Here is a 26100-nt window from a genome sequence, read left to right as displayed (position 1 = left end):
CTACTATTTGATGGCCAAGTGTTCTTGTGGGATATGAACTAACTTATGAAACTCCATTAAATCAGTTTGAACACCAGGTAAGCAAAAACTATTTATGTAAAATACCAGACTTCTAATTGTTGTTTTAATCGTTTGTGTTGATGTCTATGTGACAGCTGTAAGAAATACATAGCTCAATAGGTACGTTTACACAATATATTTAACAGCCTGCCCTTATTTCCATCACAGGATGAAAGCTGGGAGGTTTTATTAAACTTTGCTGTTGGCAATAACTTTATTTTTGTTACTACAGGTTTACAAAGTGTTGGTCTCAGTTGGCAGAAATGAATGGTTTGTCTTCAGACGGTATGCAGAGTTTGATAAACTCTACAATACGGTAAGTAAAAAGCAAGCTATGAAATCATGCCAGAATAGCACAAGTAACACTTCTTTGCAGCATTATGGTTTGAGTTAATTCCGTCATTGAGGAGTTTAACATTCAATAACCATAGGAGCCTGTTTAAAGAAATTGACAGGGTAGGGTTTTTAAACTTTGTTTTGTTTGAATTTCAAACTCAAAATTTGCTTATTTGTCAGTTTCAGTTTATTGTTATTTGGTATCTTAGTGTAATGAGAGAAACTTCCAATTTACTGGTTGTCAAAACATCCGAAATGTGCATTTGTTCATGATAGTAAGAATCACTGCAAAACTTAAAATACCTAGGTAGATATATTTCTCTTTGAAATAAGTGTTTTGCTTTGAAGTACTGAAAGCTGTGAATAAATCCTTGTTTCTTAACATAAACTTTTTGGTAAGTCAGTCTTGGCAATTGCTACCTGCAGTTTCATATCCAAATTTTGTGGCAGTGGCCTGAATAAAATAGGCCTCTTCAGCAGCTAAGTATGCATGTCTTGGGTTTGTAGCTAGAAGAGGATTTTTGTCCCCTTTACATAGCAGGCAAGTGGAACACACACTTGCTCAGATGTGCAGTCTGTTATGTGTCCTGTGTCCATACTTTTCTTCAGTTAATGTTTAGAGCCCACAATTTTTGCTTTAACAAAAGAAGAAATAATTCCTCTGATCCCCATAAGAAAAGATTACCAGCTGCTTATCTGTGCCTCCATCGTCCCTCTGGGAAGTGGTCAGGCTTTTCTCCCTTCTGCCTCACTGTACATGGATTTATATGTGACAGTGGCATACAAATGCAGGCAGCAAGCTTGGAGCTGTCTTATCGGGTATGAGTTGCCTGGATGCCCCATACTGTGCTTTGCCTGCGGCTTGGGATAGACTCACAAGCGATGTGAAAAGAAAGTATCCTCTTGTTGATACCTGCAGAGTGAGTGTTGGTGATCCTGTTCCCTTTGCCACATTCTCTTGCTGTTCTGGTTCAGTGTAATTCATATAGTACAGTACACCAAAAAGAACCTGTGTTGCTAACTGGAAGAGATACTGATGTTTCTAAAGAAAGAAGAATTGCCAGCTACTGTATTAGAAAACTACTCTCTTAAAGGGGATGAGAGTGAGATTGCTCTTCCTGGAGCACTTGAAAACAAAGCAAACATAATCAAGGCTTGGCTCATGTCAGTGTTTTTTTATAAATTCAGTACTGTTTTATATGATATTCTGGTCAGTTTATCAAGTGTAGAATATTATCAAATGCAGTATCGTAAAACAGTCTGTTCATCTATTTACCATTTTGACTTGGGAGTAGACCACCTGTGGTTTCTGGAACTTTAAGAATGTTGTTTGGTCAAAACCCAGAGGCCTGTATCCCCAACCCATCTTAAACTTCATGTATGCATCCCTATGTAAGCAGGCAAGAAAAAAAACAAACCCGAGAAAGAGAGAATTGATGGAGGAAATAAAGATAATAAAGCCAACATTGAAATTCTAGCCTACTTTTTTTATCTGGAGCAAGTGGAAAATCATTTTGCCAGTATTGCAGATGATAGCTGCAATAGTCCATAGCTTTCTAAAGTGAGATGGCCTTTGAATTTAAAAGCGTGTGACTGTGCAAACAAGCTGAGTACAGGTTGGTTTGGGTTTGCTTTTTTCCCGTAAGTGTATGAGTAAGAGAAGATGGCAGAGAGGAGCAGAATTACTAATAATCAGATGTTCAAACTGTTCCTCAGAAAACAAACAAAATGCAATTATTTCTAGGTACTTCAGTGTCTTAGCGCAATCTAATTGTATGTGTTTTGTTTACAGCTAAAGAAGCAATTTCCTACCATGAACCTGAAGATTCCAGCTAAAAGAATATTTGGAGATAATTTTGATCCCGGTAAGTTATCATCGTGTTACTCATTTTGTCAGTTCCTTTACATGAAAATTGATCTATTCCAGCCTACAAGAAGCTATCTTAGATGAGTTTTACACCAGTCCTCAAAACAGTGACTAAACCAAAGTTTAGTCATGCTTCAGTCAAGAACAGGAACCAGCGTAGGTAGGTATTCTACCTTGTGATCTTCAACAAAGTATTGCTTAGTGGCACAGCTCCTCTTGCGCTGAAGGCTATAGCTCCTCCCAACCCTCCCATGTTCAGGATTGTGAGAGTAATCTCTCTTCTATAAAAGCAAAAGCCAAAACCCAAACTCTCTTCTAAATGTATGCCTGGTAAATTTTAAACTTCCTTTGTGTAACCTTTTTTTTTATCCCCCCCCCCGAAATAACTAAAGGATTTATTTTTGAAGGGTTTTGAACTCTCTGTATCTAAATGAGCTTCCTTGTACGGTTTAGATGAAAATGAATCTCTTCCTGTTGTTCTGCTTACAGAAGCCTGTCTGATATGAACATGATGTGATCCATTTAGCAGTGATAGGTCCCAATTAAGCTTGCTCTGTCCACACCAAAATACTAAAGGAAAATCACTTGTGAAGTGCATTGAATTAACCTAGGTGGCACCACCGATGAATAAATAAAAAGGCAAATGGGAGGCCAGGCCTTTGCTCTGTGTGTTTGCAACCTTCATTCAGGCCATTCTTACTTAAGGGTTTTCCTGATAGTCACTGGGAACCTCCCACCCTCCCTTGGCTTGCTGATGTGATCAGATCTTGTTTGTAGTTTCACCACCTCCTGCACCTGTTTCAGGTGTGTCATTTTCTCCTCTGCTGAAGAACAAATGGATCCGAAGGTGTTGAACTTCTCAGGATGTGGTAGTTTGGGGTTTTGAGAGTTGTTTCAAACAAATCCGGTTTTGGCAGCGACAGTTAATCATCTAGGTCCTGACATAAGACTCCCTTTTATTTTTTATTAAAATAATGAAATGCAACTATCCAGGCTCTGATGTTCTTTTCTGATGAGGATGTAAATGATTGTCAAAAGTTCCACATGATTTATGCCTACAGGGGCTACTTGTTTTGGTTTGGTTTCTTTCCTTTTCTCTGACCTTGGGGTTTTCAGAACTGCCTGAAGACCTAGTAGTATCTTGCAGCCTGGTCTGCTGTACAGCCAAATGTACAGTTGGATTTCTTGGAGTCAAATTTAGGAAACTGTAGTTTAACGGAGGGGGGGGGGATGGGCAGGACATGACCAAAAACTTTATTAAAACTATATATGTAAAACAAAGTTCTCAGACTTGTTTTAAATTTCCGAGAACTGTCCTGAAATCCTTGAAGTATGAGAAATTAAATAGTTCTCAAGATGTTTCTTGCTGGGGGGTAGGGTGGAGATGAAGCCATGATGCTCACTTAAATAACCCTTTATCTCAATATTGATTTATTGAAGCTTTGATGTAATGTTTCTACTGGCTTCTGAAACAAGTCACAAAAGGTATTTTACTTCTGTCAATCCACGCTTAGGTATGCAGCAGTGTACAGTTGCATTGGAGTCGTAAGTGCAGTAGAGTGAAACTTACGCATCCCTATTCCCAAAGCCTACCAAAAATACTGTCACAGCATAGTTATTGTCTAAATGCTCCATTTTTATTGTCATTTAGGTTATTACAAAATTAATCTTACTTTAACTGAAAAAAATGGGGCACAGTCATAGAAACCATTCAGAATACAGAACTAGAAAATTACAGAATACATTTGAGCTGATGCGTTGCAGGTGTTTTATCTGCAACACCATGGGTAGCTGTGTAGGCTTCACGTGGCTGATTGCATTGTGCATCCACCATACTGAAACTGCTGATGTTGGTGACTCCCGTAACATCTTCATACAGATTTACCTTCCTGTTTGATGTCAGTAATTTGGGATTATTAAATACCCTAACAAGGGTTTAGGGATTACAAAATGAAACAGTATGAACATTTTTCTTAATATTTTGAAATACAGCTTTTAATTGGAATTTAATTTTAAATTAAAATTTTGAGTTGCCAGTAATCTATATGTGTCAGAGTCACTGGAATACCCTAAAAGTTGATACACAAGTTAAATATTCTTTTTTTCCATAGAAATGATTGATAAGTAATGAAAGACAAGATTATTCTCTTTTTATACTTTATTTCATGTTAGAGCTCTTTTTCTGTTTCATGTCCCTTGTGTATCTTTCCGTATTGCTAAAGAAAAGTTATGCGTGTTAAGCTTTGGGTGAAGGTGGAGATTCTGAGGAATTTATTTATTTTTATTTTTATATTAGAGATGATGTCCAAAACGGGGGGAGGGAGGGGCGCAGGGGAAGGGGGAAGCATTTTATTTTGTTATCTTTAATGGTTACATTTGAGTGCCTGCTGGCTGGATGAATTGTGCAACTTCCCCACTGCCATACATATATTATGGAAATATGCTGCTTGGTGGGACTGTTCATGTAAAAACTTGACTTGTGCAACTTGTGTCAAGTTTTGCCTGTGGCTTTTTTCCGGGTGGAATCAGGTCCTGAAGGGCTCACCCATGCAGTGAAGGCTGCAGAGGTTAGCCCACTGTGGTTACGCGCTGTTCTTGAAGCGCTTCAGTGCACTTTAATCCACCTGGCTTTCTACATTTTCAGGTAGCTGAGCAGAGAAACTGAAATTAGTTCTCTCGCCTCGCTTGAATGTTTTAAGCTTGTGATTTTTTTATATATGGAACCAGTCATGAACCAATCTCTCTTTAGCTGCTGTTCAAGTCCTAAAAAAACCCCTAAATTTGAAAATGAGTAGTCTTCACAAGCTGAGTGATCGTCTAATAAATCTACCTCTTTTTTTCCAGATTTCATTAAACAGAGAAGAGCAGGACTGAATGAATTCATTCAGAATTTAGTTAGACAGCCAGAGCTATGCAACCAGTAAGTATTCATTTCTGTTTTATAAGGACTACTTAAAAGACATCTCATGTCAAATACAAAATTGCAAATTAAGTACTCTTAACCAGAAAACGTATTCTACCTGTTCAGTGCTCTGGCTGTTCATTCCTTCAAGAAGAATCTACGGACTGATGAACAGTATAAAGATGTCTTTGTTTTCTGAATACTGATCTACTAATAAACTTGCAGGCAGTTAACTGATTATAGTTCAAGAGGCGTAGATTCCAGTGTAAACTCTGTTGCTGTAGGGCAGGTGTTTGTTTTGCTGACAGCTTTACTGTTTGAAAACTCTACTGTCATGTGCTACTACACTGTCCTTCTGGGCATAAGACACTGCCTGCATCCTTTTGTTAGAGCAGCTCATGTGTCTACTCCAGAACTTGTTTTAAGCCTGTTAACTGAGTAGCTTAGTTTGCCTAGGTGGTTTGGGATAACCAAGCTGACCTGCCTAAAGCAAATGAATAAGCTTGCACATAAACTGTTCCATCAGAAGAGCTGCAGGCGTGTTAACTGCCATCAGTGGGATGGTGGTGATATGCTAGAGTCAGCTCCACTTAAATCTGGAGGATAGCGCTTCTCTTGTGTGTGAACTGATTGGGGGGGCTAAACTGCATTTTTCTTTCAGTTTAAATCTATACCTAATCAGTTTAAACTAAATCCATGCAGCTTTCAGTGTTACATGAGCTAGTAAAATGCTAAAGCTCTATGTTTGGCTTCAGTGTTGAGTAAATGCCTTTAATACATACGCTTTATTTAATTAGCCTATCTGTACACTACTGAAGCTGCTAGTTTCTCACAGGGAAAGAAAAAAAATCTCTTAACAGAATATTGCTATAGTTCTCAGTGTACAGTCATATAATTATTTTTTTCCAATAAATTAACTATTTAATATCCTATTAACCTGAAAGATATACTTCCTTTCTTTTTTGGAAAAAAAGGAGCATTTTATCTATGCTTCCTTGTGATAAGTGGAAAAAATTTTGAAACAAAGTCTTTACGGTGGAATGGTTTTCCACTATAACAAATACTGTGAGGTTTGTGGTTGTAGTTGTGTTCTTCTCTGGGAAAGAATAGAAAGCACTTTAAAATAACTAATTATTGAAAGTTGGTTTTATTTAGCACAATCCCCTCCCGTTTGGTTGTCGGTATGTCCCGAGTACAAAATATTTTGTCCCAAAACATAACGATATTTGTTCTCCAAAGGTAAAATGGTACTTTTTTAATGCACATTATTTGCTTAAAAAAAAGCCAAACCTCAAATCCACTTGCCTTCTTCAATTTTTGTGAGTTTTATTTAAAATTGTTTTACATTCAAATGCATCTGTAGCTGAATCTATGTTCTTTAACATGGCACTTAGCCCATCTGATCCATTAAAACTAGCTTAAACCAATATTAAGAAATAGGTCTTGTAAAGTGTTTGGTGCTGTTGAAAGTGCATTAAATAAAAAGCTTATTGGGCATAGTTCTACAATAAAAACACAATAGAGACTGAAGTTTGTCTTGTGCTGTTTTCTTCCTCCCCATCCATAAAGTAGCAGTGATTTATGTGGGAGGAAAAGCAAGTCTTTAATTCACAATTCAGTGCAAAAGCGTTTAATTTTATAGTAATTTCTGTTTTGTTTTAATAACTGCAAGGCACTTTGCTTTTCTGGAGTGAGCTTTTACTTTTTGCGCTGCTCCATTGCAACAAATCATTAATAATTACATCATCTGTCACCTTTTTTATGCACCAAGGAATGTTATTAGTGAAGAAATACTAAAACTGTGTGGTGTTGTTTTTTTGTGTTTTTTGGTTTTGGTTGGGGTTTGTTTTTTTTTTTTTTTGTAGAATCTGCTAGAAACTACTCAAGGACTATGTGGTGACTGATATGTGGTTTACAGATAGTCCACATCCTTGCTTTTTTAGATTGTTTTGCTTTAATATGCTAATTAAATTTTGTGTTAGGTAAAGTAACTTGCATAAAATTAGTAATGTACAAGGAAGACTTAGGGAGTTATGCATTCTCACAGAATTTTAAGGAAGTCCACTTTCCACTACATCTTTTAGGCATTAAAACCGTCATTAGGACGTCACTTTTTTAAGTCCTACCTAAGAAAACTGTTTCACTAAAAGCTTAAGGATAATTCATGGTGCTGCTCTCATTTCTGGAAGGGAAGGCACATGAACATCTGAATTGAAAAGCACAAATGGCAGATTCAGTGTGTCCAAGATGGTAACGCTGACATTATTCTCTGAAACTTTTTTTTCCCCCTCCTTCAATGAACTTTGTTCTTGGGTCTGATATGTTTGTTCAATATTGTGCCAAAGCCAAACCTTTTTGCTCAATACCAAACCCAACAAAAACCTTAAGTGCGTTAGAGTGATCAGAGAGGTCCTGTGATGGTTGATAAGGATTTTCCTGCAATCACTGTCCGATTGAAGGCGGGGAGAGATGGATCGTTGGCTTAGACAGAATTGGGAATTAAGTGGACTAGCTTCAAGCTGCATTTACTCAGCCAACTATATTTGATAGAGAACTTGTGCTCACAGACAGAATGCAGATGTTACAAAAAGAAAAAAAAAAAGAAGTCAGAAGGGATATTGATCTGATAACGCGTCCCCCTTGCTGACTGAATAGGATCTGGGCGTTTGTTACTTGCAAGCACTGTGAGGCCCCCTAAATCACTAAGCAACTATTCAAATTGGGCTGCTCACCGCCTCAAATGTAGGTCTTCAGTGAAGAAGTGATGCATTTATTTTTCATATCAGAACATGTCCAAAGAAAATCTGTTTGAATCCAAATGTATAATAGAGAATGCATTAAAGATGTAACGTAGTTATTTTTAAATATTCCGAAGTAGTTTCTTTAATGAAAATGAGAGCATTTGCATAACACTTGAAGGACTCAAGGATGACAATACTCTGCAACCTCTGTGGGAAAATGAGTCATCTGTTCTTTAAGTGAGAAGCGGGGTTCTGCATTTGTTCCCTGGAAGAAAATCAGAGTGACTAGATTTTTCTGGTTTCAAAGTCTGATGAATATAAATATGAATATGAAAGCCCTGGATTGTAAAATCTTGCAGTCCATGTTAGGGAAAGCAAACCTTGCATTACATTAGTTTTGCTCTTTTAAAATCCTACTGTACGTTATGGCTCTTTGAGCCTTTGCTTTCTGTAAGAAAGATAGCAGTGGTCTGTTTTTTTTCTTTTGGTTGGTTTTGTTTTTTGTTTTGTTTTTTTTAAAGGTGTGTGGAGAAGAGGGAGCTGCTGGCCACCATTATTTAAATAAAATGTGTCTTAAACATTAAGGTTCTGCATTGGCAATTAATTTTACTGTTTTGCTTCAAAATTTGTGTAACATTTTGGGCTTGTTCATATTTGTGGATGTGTCCAAAATTTTTCTGTGGCTTTGTGTGTTTTTGCAGGAAGGCTAATGCGGAACAGGTATTACAGAAGGAACTGTATTTAGGCGGAGCTTGACACCCCTCTGTGGATTTCGGAGATAACCCATAAACTAAATGTATTCAGTCAATCATAAAAAAACAGGCAAAACCAACTTTTTGCTGGTAGTATATATACAGTGTATATAGAGCATCCATTTTTAAACTGTTTTCTTGATCCTTTTAATTTGATATATGAGGTTATTTTAGGAATAGTTCCAGTGTATTTTAAAATACATTGAGTTAATATGTGTGAGCCAATACAGCACAGAATTCCTACCAATCTATATAGCATTTTGCATAACATGCTGCAATCTTGGCTAGGAAATTGGTACGTTAAACTTAATCACTACTTCTTTGCAGTGCTTTTAAAATTACAAATGTGAACAGTGTAACGTTGGTCAGTTATGCTGCTGGCTGCCGCGTATTGTGGAAATCGTTGAATACCCAGCAACTGTACAGCAGCCTCTTCCTGTGAACAGATTTTTTTTTTTTTTTTTTTTCTCCTTTCCTCTGTGAATTCAGTCATGGACAAAGTTACTATAGTAACTATTTGAGATGTATTACAACATGCTCTATTTAATCAGCCAGTTGTCCAGAATAATTAATGCTGAAAGGTGGTTAAGGTCTGGTTTTGTTGTTCTGTCTAGTGAAAAGCATTAGCCATAACTTTTTTTATTTTTGATGTTGTGATATCCAGAGATTCTGAAACTTAAATTGTTGCCTCATGAGCCAGTATTACTACAGTATTCAAACCACAGTGATTTCCGTCTTCCTGGGACTTGGGATACAAGACAAACCCTGAAATAGATGAGAATTTGGAGTTCATATAAGATGGGGAGAACTAAACTGAAATGATGTTGGGAGATTGTGTGACCAGTCTTGTTGCTGTATTTTAAACCTGAAAGGCTGAAGGCAATTGAAACAGACTTCAAATAGGGTTTAGGAATACAGAGTGTAAGCAATGGAGACTGGGAGCCTCAAATGGGTGTAGGACATGAATTAGGTTCAGTAATGCTGACATGAAATACGGGAGCTGGAGAAATGTCGGAAACAGCTCATCACTTACTTCTGACCCTCACTTTACAGAAGCGTGGAGGGTGAAATGGGTTGAAAATAGCAAAGCAAGTATATCTGCTTCTTATATAAAATAGGGTAGCTTTATGTATACTAGGGATAAGATAAGAGTAGCTCCGTAGTAAGCTAGTGCTTTTCTTGTACTGAACGGCTTGTGCAGACTTTGCTATCAAGTGGCTGCCCCGAGACCTTCGCAGAGAATTTTATCTCTGAATTTAGGTAAGATTTCTTCCTTGATAAGCAGATTGTCCTTCAGTGAACTGAAGGAACTGGAAAGATTCAAGTAATCTCTTCAAGTGGTACATAGGCTATACGTGATACCCATTTGTTCAGGAATTAATTTTTCCTTACTTGTATTACATTATTCTTTACTCCCTCACTGCGCTGTGGTTAGGAAAGACGTTGCATTCTTTTGAACTTACTGTTGGGTAAGCCTTGTTTCCTGGGAGCGGGTTCTCAGAATTCTTTCTACTTTCCCCCCTTTCTCCCAGTCTTCCTCCCCCTGCCCCCACCAAGACAGAAGCTAGAAACCAACACTGAAGTTAAAACGCATCTCCTCAGGTACTGTGGGAAGCTTGTAGTCTCTCTTGCGGTTCCTGAAGGATAGCATTTGTGTCCTACAGCTGATTGGAAGGATTTCTTGTGTTGTCTTGTCAGTGCATAGCTAGAATGCACTCGGAATACAAAATTGCCATCTTCCGCTTTAAAGCAAACGGGGACAGGAACGTTACTACCATGTACCTCTTGGGACATGGATCTCTCTTTGGGGTACAGACTATGTATTTAATTCTGTATCATGTTGGACTATTTCATTAATTTTTGGAAAACTAAAAATGGTCTTAAACTTCATTTTTTTTGAAGGAAAGTTGGTTTCCTGGTGGTTGCTAGCTGGCTAGAACTCATGCTTTGGATAGTGTTCTTTCTTTTAATAATTACCTTTTATTGCAGTTCTGCAGAGCATTTCCTTATGAAGTCTTCACATACATAGACTTTAACATGTCAGTTCTTCGCAACTGAAAAATCTTATGTACTGTATGTAATACATTCAGCAGTTGAATTATGTTGCTATAAAAGCATCTTGTACACAGTCCTTAATTACCAGAACTTAAATATAAAACTTGGTGATGAGTAACTCCTTTGTACACTGCCATTTAATCCTGTGCTTCCTATAGTTATGGCTGAAAATCATGCAGGTTATCCGTGTGCTAATGAAGTTAACTGTGTTTTTAGCCCAGATGTCAGAGCATTTCTTCAGATGGATAACCCAAAACACCAGTTGGATCCATCTGAAGATGAGGATGAAAGGAGCAGTCGAAAGGTAATAAACCAGAAGTAGAACAGTTTTTTAAATTTTAGCTACTTGGGTGCAATCTTAGGCATGTTATTTACTGAAAATTACTGATTGGTTTCACAATAAGTCCCTTCCATGCTCGTTTAAACAAATGTGTTCCACCGTGGGCTGTAAGGTAGTTTTCTGACAGACATGAACTGCAGAGAGAGGTAAAAGTGATTGGTAGCTTTGTCTTACTTCTTCCCCGGTTGCTATATGGGTTACAGAAACACAGCTATAGTCGTTGCTTAGCTGTCACAGTTTTGCAACCTCTTAAAAGATTCTTGCTAAGAACATCTGGCAAGGAGCAGGGGAGATTGAATGTTTAATTGTCTTTTTGTTTGCTTGTGTGTTGTTGGTTTGTTTGCTTTTTTTTTTTTTTTTTTTTAAATAGGGGAGAAATATAATTCTCTCAAGGGAAAAAAATGCAGTCTTTCCAAAAGTCTCTCGAGAGCAAGGATGGATTTGATTTCATCTCGCATATAACACTGTGTGAGGTCTGAAGCCTCTTGTCACAAAAGCCGCTGTGTAGCTAGATGGATTTGCTGAAAATTAATTTGTAGCCTACAGAAACAGTGCTGTTTGAAAAAAGGAGTGTTTCTAGGAAGGCAGAAGTGCCATAGTTGAGCTTGTTTTCTCTGTGGCTTACTTCTTGGCATGCAGATGTGTTCTTAATACTTCTCTTCTTATTCAGCCCCTGTTAAAATGTAAAAGTTGTCACTTTGGTTTGTGTGTGATCTAGAGCAGATTTAGTGTTTTCTGAAAGTTTCACTCCCAAAGATGCCATCTTTGCTGCTTTTTTTTCTTTTAAGTGCTTGACAGCTCTGTGAGCTTGCAGCAAAATTCTAATTTTAAATAACCAGTTTCCTCCTCCTTTGAAAGGTATTTTAAGTAATGTGGAGTGATCTAAACCTTCTGTGGAAAATTAATGATGTGTCATGACACAACAAATTCCAGAATAGGAAGAGAGATAATGCATAGTGGCCTCGACCATGCTTTCTGATAGAAAATACACCTTCTCATAGTTACCGTAAGTAACAAAGCTGAAGAATGAGGAACAAAAACAAGCCCTCAAGAAAAGAAAAATCTTAAAACTTATATAGTAACTTCTAAAAAACTGTCCGGTACCATTGTGTGATTGGCTCTTAGTAGCAATTAGCAGCCAGCGCTGCTGTCAGGGCTTTCTCTGCTTCTGTAGGAGTACTGTTTATGTGATGGCTGCTAGCCTGTCCCCTGGTAACTTGTATTTGAATGCAGTTTGTCCTTCTCTGATAAAGTCCAGAACCACAATGAGGGTACAAATACCACTTATTTAAATCAAAAACAAAATGGAAAAAATTACCTTAATGACAGTGGCTTCCTCCTCTCCCTGTAACTTATAAATTCTGTCTGGGTGTGTACTGGTAAGATTCATGCCATTCCTGGAATTGAGTTAGTTAACCTTTACTATCAGGATAGAAAGGGTTGGTAATGTTTTTCTTGGGGCAGGGACAATGTTCACTTTTGTTTTTTTTAAAAGCACCATGTCTTTCATTAATTACTCATGCATAAACAGTGTGGGTTTGAAATTGTTTTATTGGTTAGAGCTTGGAAAAATTTAGAATAAAAAATAGAAAACCTGTTCCTAAAGCAAATACAGAAAGGGTTAAGTTCTGGATGAGGAACAAGTTGTTTGTTGAAACACTCTTAAATCTTTGTTCCTAATCTTGCCCTCTGTGTCTGGACACAATAATTTTATTACCTTCATCCTCGAATATGATGTGTATAGAATAGTAATACGCATTGTGACAAGGCAACGATGGCCAGATATTTCAATTTATGAAGTTCCCAATCTGGATGTTAGATCTTTTTAAAAATCTAATGTTACAAGTGTGAAGGTGTGGATTGAGCAAACATTTTGAAATTAATATTGGTTGAAATATAAGAGAGAATTAAAAAAAAATTACAAATAAACCTCTTCGTCTCTCCCAACAGTTAAACTCTACCTCACAGAATATCAACTTGGGACCATCTGGAAATCCTCAGTAGGTATCAATTAAATTGAATTAAAATGTAATTAAGTTTAATGTAAAATTTTTATTTTAATGAAATTTTATTAAAATTAATTTTAAAACCTGAAAAATTAGACTGAGTGTAATTGTCAATAGTATGAAAAGTTCTTTGGATATATGCCTTCATTTGTTGATTTGTACTGTTCAGGAGGTAGCAAAACATTGAAACCTGTGCTACATAATCACTTTTAAAACTTTTTTTTTTTTCCCTTTTCACCTTCAGATTTTGTTAGTCTGCTATCTTTTTATTTAAGGATGCTATAGCAAAGATGACCTCTCTGTCTTGGGAATGGTCGCACAACTGTTAAGGATGTGAACAGCTTCTGAAAACAAGTTTGGTTTAGTGCATGGCAAAGGAGCAGCTTACCTTGTTGATGCTACAAACCTAGTTACTGCAGTCATAACTTGCTTCTCTGTTTGGTGTCTTCTGTAGAGTTTCTGTTCTCAGTTCTCTGTGAATCTGTGCTTTTCTCATCTAGTAGATGGCTGCTATTTTGGTTTTGCTTTCCTCACAGATTAGTTCTGGGCTAACAGGAGGAAATGCTTAATAGATTGCAGTAAGAAATGAAATTGAAGAGTACTTCCCTTCAGGGCAATAAGCGGAGAGGTGTATGGTGATGTAACTGGTTTGGAATTTGAAAATACGGTTAATTGTTTTGCTGACAAAAATATCCCTTTACTGTATTTAGGAAAAAGTGAGGGAATCCTGGGAAATAACTAAAAGGACTGGTGATGTGGGAAGTGGAAAAACTGAGAGAGTTCATACATACACACACAGAAACATTAAGAAGTGTTAAGGCCTCAGTCCTCTCGCTGTAATGAGAGAGGAATGGATGGAGGGAAGGATGGAATAAGCAAAGAGAGCGTAGATAAAAACCGTGGTCTGTCCTTCTTTCCCTCATGTAAACTTGAGAATCCATTTGGCCCTCTGGAGATGAGAAGTAAGCTCCAGGAAAAGTCATGGGGAAATGGAGACTTAAAAACTACAAGAAACTAGACTGCAGAGAATAAAAAAAACCCCAGTCTTGGTCCTCTATTACATCTTAAACTTGCATCCTTGAGGTTTATTTATTTTATAACTTGAACACTTCCCTACAAGAAACTAGACTGCAGAGAATAAAAAAAAACCCCAGTCTTGGTCCTCCATTACATCTTAAACTTGCATCCTTGAGGTTAATTTATTTTATAACTTGAACACTTCTCCTGGAGGAAAATGGAATTGCAAGAGGAGTCGTTGTCTCCAAGGGAAGGTCTGCAGAAGTCTGGCTATTGGGTGGAATGAAGAATAAAGGAGAGAGTTAATGGCCGTTCTTCTCGCATTACACCTCAAGTGCTACCCTAGACCGCTGTACAGCTATAAAGCTTGTAATTTCTACCCAGATGACCTGTCTCCTTTCTAAATATCTTTCAGTGCTAAGCCAACAGACTTTGATTTCCTGAAAGTTATTGGGAAAGGCAGCTTTGGCAAGGTGAGCTTTCTTATTGCTGTGGTTTATCCTGGTGCAAGGGTGTCTTGCTGGTGTCTTGCTCGTAGTGACTGGGCCGGAGGTTTTGGAACTGGTATCAGTCTAGGGTGGCATGTAAACTGTCACGTGGGATCCCTGTTGCTGCTTCTTTATAGCCCTGCCATTTTTTAACCTGGTGTGGCAGTTGGCTGCCTCTGTCACTTGTTGGGAGTAACAAAAGTGAGCATTTCCCTTTCTCGTTAAGAGCAGTAGGGATCCTCTGTTTCCCCCAGAGAGGAAGGGAGGTACCCCTGTGCTTACGCAGCAGCTGGAGTACGAATCGTGCATTTCCCTTTGTTGGTATAGACTGTTTTGTCAAATCCCTAATGCTGTGGAGCACTGTGAGCAACAACCCACTGAAAAATTACTTAAATATTGATATTCTGCAAAGATGCAACAGAGAATTCCCTCTTGATGAAATCTTTGGGTTTGGGTTGTTTTTCAAGTTGTTGTTTTCCATTGAATCATTTTTAAAACTTAGAAACCTGAAATTGATCTTGATAGAGATTCAGCAGGTCCTGGAAAATAAATATTATAATTCAGTCTTTCATGATATCACTATTATGACAGATTTTACTGAACTGTAAGCTTACTCTATTGGTGATTATATTGCTGATTGACTATACTAAAAAGCAAAGAAACTTTATTGTGAAAAAATAGCACAAATGCTTTCCAGTTTTGCTGAAATTATGAAAATACTACTGATAGAATGTGAACTGCAACAATCACACTTCTTCATTTGTTTTGAATTTCACAGGTTCTTCTTGCAAAACGAAAACTGGATGGGAAATACTATGCTGTCAAAGTGCTGCAGAAAAAAGTTGTTCTTAATAGGAAAGAGGTGTAAAGAAATACCCTTTCTCCACCCACCTCCCTTCCTTTTTCCCTTAATTACAAAATAATTTCTGTTTACTTACTGAACTTTTACTTCCTTACAGCAAAAACATATTATGGCTGAACGTAATGTGCTTTTGAAAAATGTGAAACATCCATTTTTGGTTGGATTACATTACTCATTCCAAACATCGGAAAAGCTTTACTTTGTCCTGGATTTTGTTAATGGAGGAGAGGTATGCGGTGGTTGTGTTTGGATTTGAGCCCCTATATTTTGCTAATTCTAGGTGGGAGGAATAAAATGATCCTTTACAATGGGCTGTGATCAGTTTTTTCCCAATTTTGAAAATTCAGTTATCTGTTGCTCCTACAGACTTCTATAGCTACACAGACCCTGTCCCTCTTCTTATTGACAACTTCAATCCCAAATTTGTTCGTGGCTGTCAGATATAAATACTGTATTTTACAGTCACATAAATGTACCTTTATTACAAATTAATCTTATGTTGACCTTTTTCACCATGCCAAACTGTCTTTTCCTCTCGCATCTGCATTAGCTGAGATGCTAGTATTTCGAAAGCGGAAGGAAGGAAACTGGCAACTGAATTTACTACGTTGATATTATTGGGAACCTTGGGATTAGTCTGTAGCTTTGTGTGGTCTAATTACTTCTTGCCAAATAGCCTTATCCTCAGGATTCTTTGCCTTGAAGCAATGCTATTGAATCTGAGGAGCCATTAAGTAACTTGGGGGAGAACTTGTGAAGGAAATTTTGTGAACTTGTGAAGAAAACAGAAATTTTTTGTTTTCTTAAGATTTTTAGTAGTTGAATAGGTAATATAGTTTCATCTGTATGTTTATGATTTAATCTTCAGTTAGATTTCTGTATCTGCTCAAATTATTTGAAGCCAGACAGCTCTCTAGTTGACAGAATTTGTGGCTCAGCTTCGAATATACATCTCCCAAAGTGATCTACATCTAGGTGACGCCAGAGTACAATTATATAAATACTTATATACAAAACTTTGAATGCAAGCCTATACAGAAATGGAGGATTACTTATTTGACACCAGTTTATCTTCTGTTAGGCGGCTATCTTGCCTGATTTAATCTTGCCAGCCTCTGGTCACAGCATAGTGGTTTACTCTAGTTCCTTTTGACTAGTCTTGGTCTCTGGGGAATGATCTTATGTGAGTTGCCTATCTATTTCTGAGCTACAAAAGAGAGGAAAGGAAGAGAGTAAAGGAATGACCATGTCATGCAGCAAAACCAATTATATTTCATTTTACATTTAAAAAAAAAAAAGTGGACAGCGAAGTAAAATTACTTTTTACTGCTAAAATTATATGTTATTAACCTGTTGGTTTTGTGTGTAATGTTCTTATTTACTATTTGTGTATTTACAGCTGTTCTTTCACTTACAAAGAGAACGTTCCTTTCCTGAGCACAGAGCCAGATTTTATGCTGCTGAAATAGCCAGTGCACTGGGCTACTTACACTCCATAAATATAGTGTACCGGTAAGTTTCTGAAATGTATCCTTGTCCTCAGAATAGGACAAATTACTGAATAAAAACAACTACGTGCACTCATGTTATGTTTGAGTTTCCCATAAGATTTTCACCAAAACTCGAAGCTTTCAGCTGAAGAAACTCTTGTGTTAGTGACTGCTGTTTTGAATTAATACAATTATTTTTTTCTAAATAGGGATTTAAAACCAGAAAACATTCTCCTAGATTCACTAGTAAGTATGCAACATTATTTTGGGTTTTTTGTGTTCTCTCACAAATTTGACGCCTATGTTTATCCACATGTTGACCATGTTCTGTTTTTAAAATACCACTCTTTCTTAAACAGGGTCATGTTGTGTTGACAGACTTTGGACTTTGTAAAGAAGGGATTGCAAGTTCTGATACCACTGCAACTTTTTGTGGGACACCAGAAGTATGTTGACAACTTCCATGGGTTTTTTGACTAGTAATTAATGACTGTTGATTATTATTAATATTTTGTAACTGGAAGATCAAGTATTCCATTTTGTGCTATTGGCAATTTTGCATTCTTTGAATAAGCTCTTCCATGAAACCTAACCAGAGAGAAGCTCCCTGCAGATCTGTTCTTTGTCCTTTTTACTAATATGCAGTGTCTCCTACTTACTACCCACATCCCCATAACTCATTTCTTCCTTCCTCTTTTTTTCCAGCCTTTTTCAAACATTCTGTTCTTCCTGTGTCTCCTAATTGCTGTCTAGACACAGGACAGTTAGCTTGTGTAAAAACTGCAACAGATTTGCCAGTATGAATCTACTTACCATACCCCAATTTTTTAGTAAGTTCATAAGGATTTAACATCTGTGAGTCTTCAACAGATTTTGCATATGGGTGAAACTAAACTTGCTGACTAAGTTTATTCAACTCTGTCTCTCTTTACTAAGAAAACTAGGCTGGAAAACTCAGAATCTGGAAGTCTTGAACACATAATAAGGGATTTACTGAAATGCCAGGATTGATGGCTTTGATAATTTGATAAACATGCTTTCAAAAGGCCTTATTTGTAACTTAAGGTAGTAAAGGATGAGTGAGGAGTAGTATTTAGCTGAAACATTTGAACTAAAGAAAAAAAAAAAAGGCAGGTGGCAACATGCGACTACTTCTAGTTATGACCAGAGTAGGAATCCATAAAGCTGAGTAGTAAATATGAACTGAAACAATAGTTATTTAATATTTTGGTAAGTGCAAAGGACAGTATATAGACCACTGGTAACTCCGGATCTGTTGGAGAAAATCTGTAGGTTTTTTCCTTGTGTCCAGAGGCTTAGTCTTCACGCTTACCTTGGACTTGCATGAATTGCAGCATAAGAGGATGCTAATGCTGTTGCTTCATATGGGTTCTTAAAAATATCAAGACCAAACATAGCAGTTGTATATTAGCCTTTCTAATCAAAGATTTAGATTAAAATCCTTCGTGATCCTGCTAAAAGTGTGCTGATCTTCTCAGTGTTTCTAAACTGTTAAGTTGAATTACTTGGTGAGTTCCAACACCTAAAAAGCTCAAAGGACGTTGTGAAAGGTTAGAAAAAGCTTAAGTAGTTGAGTTCAAAATATTTCAGCTGCTGTTCATGCTTTTGCAGGGTCATCTATAGACAAATAAGTTACACGGCACTCATACGCAGAAAGTTTGAGAAAGGCTGATGTAATTAAACTGTGAGTTTCAGTCTGTACCTTGTCTGACAATGCTATCATCTATCTGTAAATTAAATTTCAGAATTTGGATACTAGAATGATGGAAGTGAGCATCCTCTTGTTTTGAGAGGTTAGAAACGGTGTGTGCTGTAGATGAGGACTGAGATGATGATGATCAAGCCATGGTAATTTTATATTACATATTCACAAAGAATAGTCTTGTATTATGAAGTGGCTGTCCTTGCACCGTAGCATTAGTAAGCTCTGAGATACTGAGTAGATTTTTTGGAAGGCAGATGGAAACCAGTTAGCATTGTCATTCAGTGTTCGATGGTATTGGATGTTTATCACAAATCAGTCAAGTGATCTCTATTTGACAAGAACCTCTAATTTAGCAACTCACAACTCATGCCCTCATTGAGATTTACAGTGAAACTTAAAATAGGTCATACAATTTCTCAGTAATAATAGATGTGAAGCAGAATTAAGATGTTCTCCTTTCATTTTTATGTACTGGATTGGTAGCATACAGGCTGAGGATGGCAGAATAGTAGGCATGGCGAGTAGCCAGCTTGCTGAGGGATGTTACCTCTGCAACAACCAATCTGAAACGTAAAACAAGTTTCAAAATAGAGGTGGCAAAGTAGTTTGGCAAAACAGTCATGTGCAGGAAGTATTGCTTCAGTTGGGAAAACAGCTGTCCTACTTGGTAAGTGACCAGATGGTGACAAAGTATTTGCCAGGTTTGTTGAAGGACAAGATAAATACTGAGCAGTCTTAACAATTGCTATGAAGCAACGTTTCCTGAAGGTGTTTACTGTGATGTGACTAAAACGCAGGTTTTATTCTTGCTAACCTAATGGTCTAAAATACTTTTTTTTTTTTTTTTTAATTTTATTTCAGTATCTTGCGCCAGAAGTCATTAAAAAGCAGCCCTATGACAACACAGTAGACTGGTGGTGCCTTGGTGCAGTCCTTTATGAAATGCTTTATGGGCTGGTATGTACTTAGTATGGGGGGGGCAGGGGTTGCTTCCTCCTCTCCTCCCCCTTATGTGAAGTAACCCTGGAGCGTTGTTAAAGATGCTAACTTCTGCAAAAATATTACTGAAATAATCCACTTAAATGGATGAACGCTTTATCTTTGTATTTAACATAGCACCTGTTTTTCTCTTGGATTTTGCATTGCCTTGATGTCTAAAATTTTGCTTCCCAGTGAACTGCTGGTCATCAGCTCTGATGAAGTCTAGTAGTCATCACTTCGGGGGGAATGTGAGAGTGAACTCAATCAACAGTGATAATACCCAATAAAAAACCCCCAACTTATAAGTGAAAGTTTGCCAAATACTAGAAAAAATAAATGAAAATACTTTTTTACTTTGGTGAACCAGATTTTCTCCTAGCTTTTCCACTTCTTGATGCAGCATTAAAACAAGAAATCTTCTTATGCTGCTTCTAATCATGTATCATCACTCCAGTAACAATCTATTGTTAGTTTTCTTGAGTTTTATCTCCTTCCATAGAACCTTAAATAGGGAAATAGATTCATTTTTCCACTCTCGTGTTCTTTTCAGGCAAGTTCAATGGGAGCTTTGAAGCTGGATGGAATCTGTGGCTACTTATTAGTGTGAGAACATGTTAGGAGAACGGGGGGGTGGGTGGGGAAGCTATCAAGTGTAAAGATCTGGCAATGGTAATGACTGAACTAGAAGTTAGCAGTGCATAAGAAGAGGTAGGTTTATTTTTCACTGCTAGCAGTCTGTATTTCTTATAGAATTATTTACTGATCCATACACACGAAACAAAATGTCGCATGTGGCTTCAAATTAATGTATAACTTTTTTTTTTTTTAGCCTCCTTTTTACTGCCGTGATGTTGCTGAGATGTATGAGAACATTCTTCACAAACCCCTAGTTTTGCGCCCAGGAATCAGTCTGACAGCCTGGTCTATTCTGGAAGAACTTTTGGAGAAAGATCGGCAAAGCAGACTTGGAGCAAGGGAAGATTTTGTATGTAATGTCCTAATTTATCAAGCCATACTTAATTCAAAGGGTTATCACCAAATTTGTGTGCACAGCACAAGTTTAATAGGTGGAGATAGAGATTGCTCTGTTATGTCTGTCTCTGTTTTCCTCCTTTTATTTAATCCTTAAAGATGCCAGTGTGGTCAATCCTTGAAAGTTGTTGGGGATAGGAGAGAGTTGATTATCGTGGGATATAAATATTTTGAGATTGGTTGCTACTCTATGTGCCAGCAAAGGAAACGCAGTTCCTGGTGTAGTAGTCACTAGGGTGTACTAAGGTAGGTTTCGCTGTTCGTAGTGAAACTGGGACATAATCAAAAAAAAAAAGGCTATTTTTTGGTAATGTCAGTTTAACTACATGAAAAACAGCCTTCAGTTAGAGGAACACTAGTACCCTGCAAACAGCAGCTCTTTTTTTTTTAGCCTTGAAAAATATGGCAGATGTTTTCCCAGTGTAACAACAAAATCTCTGTTTGCAAGAAGGTGATGTGAGAAAGTATAGCTGTCTTCAGAACCGTGCAATGAGGAATGGTCTAGGAGGACTCCATCCATTTATTGTGAGTCTCCATAGTCTAATGTTAGGTAGTCTGTTGACCTTGTAACAGAGCATTTAGACTGACACCATACTTTCTCACAGCGTGGAGCAAGATGAAAGCATTTAGCAATAGCTGTTAGCTGCTTCGTAACTAGTAAGGATATTGCGGAGCTGTTGAAGCAGCTGCTTCTGAGACAATGATCTGCTTTACAAAAACTAACAGAACTTCTAAGGCAGGAGCAGAGATACTAACATAAAACGTTCTTGCTGTGTGGTAGACTTCAAGATGGTTGATTTTAAGGCTTAAAAGCACAAAATACGATCTTAGAAGGAAACCAGTTTGTAGAGGCCAGCTAGCAAATTTTAATTGCTGTTTTTACCAACTATAGCTCTTATTGCAAAGCAAACTGTGAATAAACAAACTGATTAAGGACTTCTTATGCGTGTGTGGTCTGAACTAGTATTTACTATGGTGCACAGGGTGGATTCTGAAATATCTAAAATCTTTATTCTTTATTGCAGCTTGAAATCCAAAAGCACCCATTCTTTGAATCTCTCAGCTGGACTGATCTTCTTCAGAAGAAGATTCCGCCACCATTTAATCCTAATGTGGTAAGTGCCTGGTGCTGTTTTAGTTCACATCTGCCAAATTTCTACCTTTTGAGGGCTCGTCTATTTGCAAAGAACGTTTTTTTTCCAGAATGGTGAAGAATGGGAACTTTACAGAGCTGACACTTTCGGACAGTGATACTACCTTTTTTTTTTTTTTTTTTTACTTAAAACTCAGTTTGACATATCGCTGTTTACTCTGCTCGTTCCTGTCAAAGTGCTGTTAATTTTTGTGTGGTCTGAAAACTAAAGAAGAAAATACAGATAGCTTCTTTGTTTGAAGACTTCCCAAAAGATGGATTGCCTGCTTTTTTTTGTAGTTATTAAGCCTTAGTTGCAGCTTTTCTTTATCCTCCCTTCGGTTTAACCTGTGTCAACCTGTGACTGCTTGCCCAAAAACTCCAGAGGGCTGGGGCAAGGTGGGGGGCAAGTCCTTCCTAAAGTCACATCAGAGCATCACCTTTTGATGAGTCTGTTTGGTGAAGAAGCCTTAGCTGTCTTGTCTCCTCTCTGTGACTAAAGATCACTGTGCTTTAGTTCTCAGGTGTGTTAACTGGGAAGCTGATCCATTATAACAACAGTACCGTTGCTAGAATGTAACACAAAGTATTATTGATGGAAAAGAGAGAAAGATAATTTGGTGTGGTTTGGGTGGTGGGTTGTTTTTGGGGGAGTTTTGGTTTTTGAGGTTGTTCTTGTTTGCTTGTTTGGGGTTTTCTGGGGAGGGGGACGAAGGGGAGGTTAGTTTTTGCGTCTCCCTAAGTCATTTAAGAAAGAGACACTTCTTCATATTTCTTAGGTTTATCAAATCATACAGGTGTGTAGGCTTTGGCCTGAACTCCAGCCTAGAAGAAAGAAGCGTGCTTTTAACGTAAAACTGTTTTCAGGGATACTGTGGTGTGCTTCATTCAATTTCTGGGACTTAAATAAGAAGGAATATCATAAAGTAGAGACCCTCAAGAGTTAAATTTGAAATCTAAAGTACAAGCACAAGTTTAAAACACAGTATTAATATAACAACTAATAGATCTTTCTGTTTTCTAGGTTGGACCAGATGATATTGGGAATTTTGATGCAGTGTTTACAGAAGAAATGGTCCCATACTCAGTTTGCGTTTCTTCCGATTACAACATCGTTAATGCCAGTGTCCTAGAGGCAGATGATGCATTTGTTGGATTTTCTTACGCACCACCTTCTGAAGATATGTTTTCCTAGGAAGTTAGAAGCCAACAGTGTTTTGGAAGTCTTGGGGTGAACTGAAGTGTTGGGATTATGGACACATTCCAAAATAGTGTAACTAGTGCCTCGTTTTGTATGTAGGTTTGAAACCTATGAACAAACTTTCTCTGCTGTATTGGAGGAATTTGGGCATTTTGGATGGCTTTCTTTGGGGTTTGAACTGTTTGTTCCTGCTGCAGAAAATATTTTTTAAAAAGCGTTCTCTACATATTTTTTAAGCAAAAACACTGACTGTTCTCCTCAGTCCCTTCAAGTTTACATTCATACCTGTCTAAGATTTGGCTGGCACAAACAGCAAATTTAGTAAATTTATAAATGCTTTTGTACCTATTTACAGTGACTTTGTGCTTGAATTGTAACTATGCAAATCGTATTTTGTATATCCTGGTTTAAAAAAAGGTAAACGTGTTTTCCCTGTTCTATCAGTCTGAAATATATGTTAATTTACCTGTCAGCACTTAAATGAGGGGCTAATATAAGTTAAGACTGAGATTCATAAAAGGACTTCTACAGAATGAATAGTTGGTTGTGTAAAACTGGATTGTTGCTTTTGCGTTTGCTGTGAAGTACCCTTTCACTCAACTGGATCGTCTGAGGTATGGAGGATTACTCAAAGCAAGGATGGAACAAATTAACTGGATTGATTTGATAACATTACTGATCATGTGTTCTATTTCTCTTTCCTCCTTGAGGTAAATGCGTCTATATTTCAACTACATTAAAAATATTTTTGGTTAAAACTCTGCTTTTCCAAAGATACAATATGCAATAATCACTGTTACTTTAAAAGGCTATTTTGCTTTGTCCTTTTGGGGGTGGGTGATGAGGGTATCATGCCAAATATTCAGGATTTTCCTCACGGATTTATAGTTTGAAACACTAATATGTTCCAAATTCATTGTATTTCACCATTCTTAGCTTCTTGTCTTTGTGTTCCAGTTTGCACCATTTTTAAATCTTCACTTAAGGGAAAAAAAAATGTAAATTATGCTGATAATTTTTAAAATGTGAAAAGCTATTGTATTTCTCGTAACGTACACACATATGGACAAACTGGTAATTCTGAACAATTTCTGTTTAAGGAAATGTTTTTAAACAATGCAAAAATTGACTGCAGTTACAGTGTATAAAGGCCTATCACGGTAGTAGTTTTATTATATGTATTACTTGTAAATAACAACTTATTTTTGTCTGTTACTTTAAAAATGTTCTGTGTTCTTTGTTCATAAATACCTTCAGTTAAGTGCCTTGATTTGAGAGAAGTCTGATAAGACACTGATGAGTAGCCAGAGTTAGTTAGATAAATTTAATTACCTAAATAATCTCACTTTTGACAAAAGAAGAACTAGCTGAGAGAAATGCTATCTATATTGCATCAAGATCAGTTAAAAATTGAGAATATTAGGGAAATGAGTATATAAAATCATAATTCTTTTGAAATTAACATTGTGTCAACACTGAAACGTTAGACAAGTGGAAGCTAAAAGAGGATTCCTTGCTTATCTCAAGGAGCATCTCGTATAGCACTATTTCCTGCATAGGGCTTGAGCGATGCTGAGCAGTTGCTACGTGAGCTGTTGGAAGGAGCATCTGGGTTAAAAGAAGTAACATTGGCATGGAAGGGAGGAAGGAACTGTATTGTTTGTGGGAGCAGTCTGGTGGCTTGGTGCTCATTTTCCATAGTGCTGCTTTTTGGAAATCGCTGTGCAGCTGCATGAATCCTGTTCTTGCTGTTACAGTCATTTGGAAGCAACAGCTTTCTGGACTGGAAAGCAGAAATTGATAGAAAAGAAGTGTCCGTTCTCATACTGAATTTTTATTCTGTATGCTCCTGAAATGATTGTGGGCTCCTGTAATTACCTTCTCTTTATGGCAAGGAAGCCCATACTGTAGCTGATGCTGCTTCTCCCAGCAAGGAAGTACCATACTGTAGAGGGATGGGGAAGGAGATGCTTCAGAAGCTGTTGCTGTGGCAGCTAGCACCCTTTTTGGTTTCTTTGTCTTGTCTTTCCAAGATGTTTATAGCTAGCTGCCTGACTTGGGGGGGTGGGGGGGTTTCTTTTTTGTCTTGTCATAAATTTGGGGGTTCTTTTTCTAATTTAATTCTGACTACCACTGCCATTTTTTTTTTTATCTGGGAGAGGAGCTTAATTGCTTATTAGGCTTTTTCCTTCAGTGGGCTCTGCCTTTTTGGCAAAGTGTGAATGTGTTAAACATATCACTGGCAATACTTCAGTTCACTTTGCTGCTTCTACGGGAAGTTCGTATTGTGAAATGCCTTGGGTCAGATCAGGACTTCTAAAGGTGACAGACTCCGTGTACAGCATCAAGCAGTAAAGCCTCACAGTAGTTCTGTATCTAGCGCACTCGTTCTGCATCTCTGCCTTTCATGATGCTGGTTTTCAAGGTAAGGCAGCCAGGCGCAGCATGTGGTAGCCCTGTCACCCTTGCCGAGCTGAAAAATGACATCTTGAAGCACTAGTTGTGGTAAAGCCTTCCTTCACAGGAACCACCTGTGGTACTTACCCTTCCCCTTCTGGCAGATACGTAATAAAGGGAGGTAGAAAGCTGTCTTTTTGTGACACTAATGCAGGGGGGTTTGCCTGTCCATAGCAAAAGGGTGTTGCTCCTCCCCTGGAGAGAGGGTGTAGCTGAACCCTGTGAGGAGCAGGCTGTCTCTCCTGGGCCTGTGGCACCCAAGGAACGGTGCTGCCTTTGTGCTGTCCAGTCTTCCGGCCGGCCTGGGGGCAGAGCAAGGGACAAGAAGAAGATGGGCTGACTGAAATGCATGGCAGTTGTAAAAATGCAAGCTGAACTACACCAGAAAACAAAAGTTGAGAGGTGCTGTCCCGGGAGGTAAGTTTACAGATGACGGGCATGAAAAAGGCAGCAGTTAAATAGGCAATACTTCTTCATGAAAGAGAGAAAATGGTTGTACAAGTGTGTTGGCTTTCAGCACTTGGTACACTGTCAGGGCATGACCCTTTTCTAGTGACCCGCCTGGGCCTGTGGCCGCAGCAAAGCGCGGGCAGAGCTCCCCTCAGCCGCTGTGTGCTTCAGGGGGCAGGGTGACCCAGCAGCGGCGCTGCCTCCT

General features: G+C 37.9%; 1 protein-coding gene across 2 annotated transcripts; it reads left to right on the top strand.

The window, feature by feature from the left end:
- The first annotated feature begins 267 nt into the window (after positions 1 to 267).
- Positions 268 to 24149, top strand: SGK3 (serum/glucocorticoid regulated kinase family member 3). Of its 2 annotated transcripts, XM_009634514.2 has the most exons (15): positions 268 to 376; positions 2189 to 2261; positions 5108 to 5183; positions 10930 to 11017; positions 13004 to 13053; positions 14492 to 14549; positions 15343 to 15426; positions 15524 to 15655; positions 16826 to 16938; positions 17126 to 17162; positions 17276 to 17362; positions 19504 to 19599; positions 20453 to 20608; positions 21681 to 21770; positions 22812 to 24149. In XM_009634514.2, the coding sequence occupies exons 2-15, from the start codon at positions 2210 to 2212 to the stop codon at positions 22980 to 22982; spliced, it is 1290 nt and encodes a 429-aa protein (XP_009632809.1). In that variant the 5' UTR covers positions 268 to 376; positions 2189 to 2209; the 3' UTR covers positions 22983 to 24149. The 2 variants fall into 2 exon arrangements, with proteins under 2 accessions (XP_009632809.1, XP_035745999.1); XM_035890106.1 differs by lacking the exons at positions 268 to 376; positions 2189 to 2261 and adding an exon at positions 10191 to 10260 and having other exon boundaries at positions 5103 to 5183.
- Positions 24150 to 26100: the final 1951 nt, after the last annotated feature.

Source organism: Egretta garzetta, unplaced genomic scaffold (genome assembly GCF_000687185.1).
Source record: "Egretta garzetta isolate BGI_Z169 unplaced genomic scaffold, ASM68718v1 scaffold251, whole genome shotgun sequence".
Classification (NCBI taxonomy): domain Eukaryota; kingdom Metazoa; phylum Chordata; class Aves; order Pelecaniformes; family Ardeidae; genus Egretta; species Egretta garzetta.
This window is presented reverse-complemented; position numbering and strand designations above follow the sequence as displayed.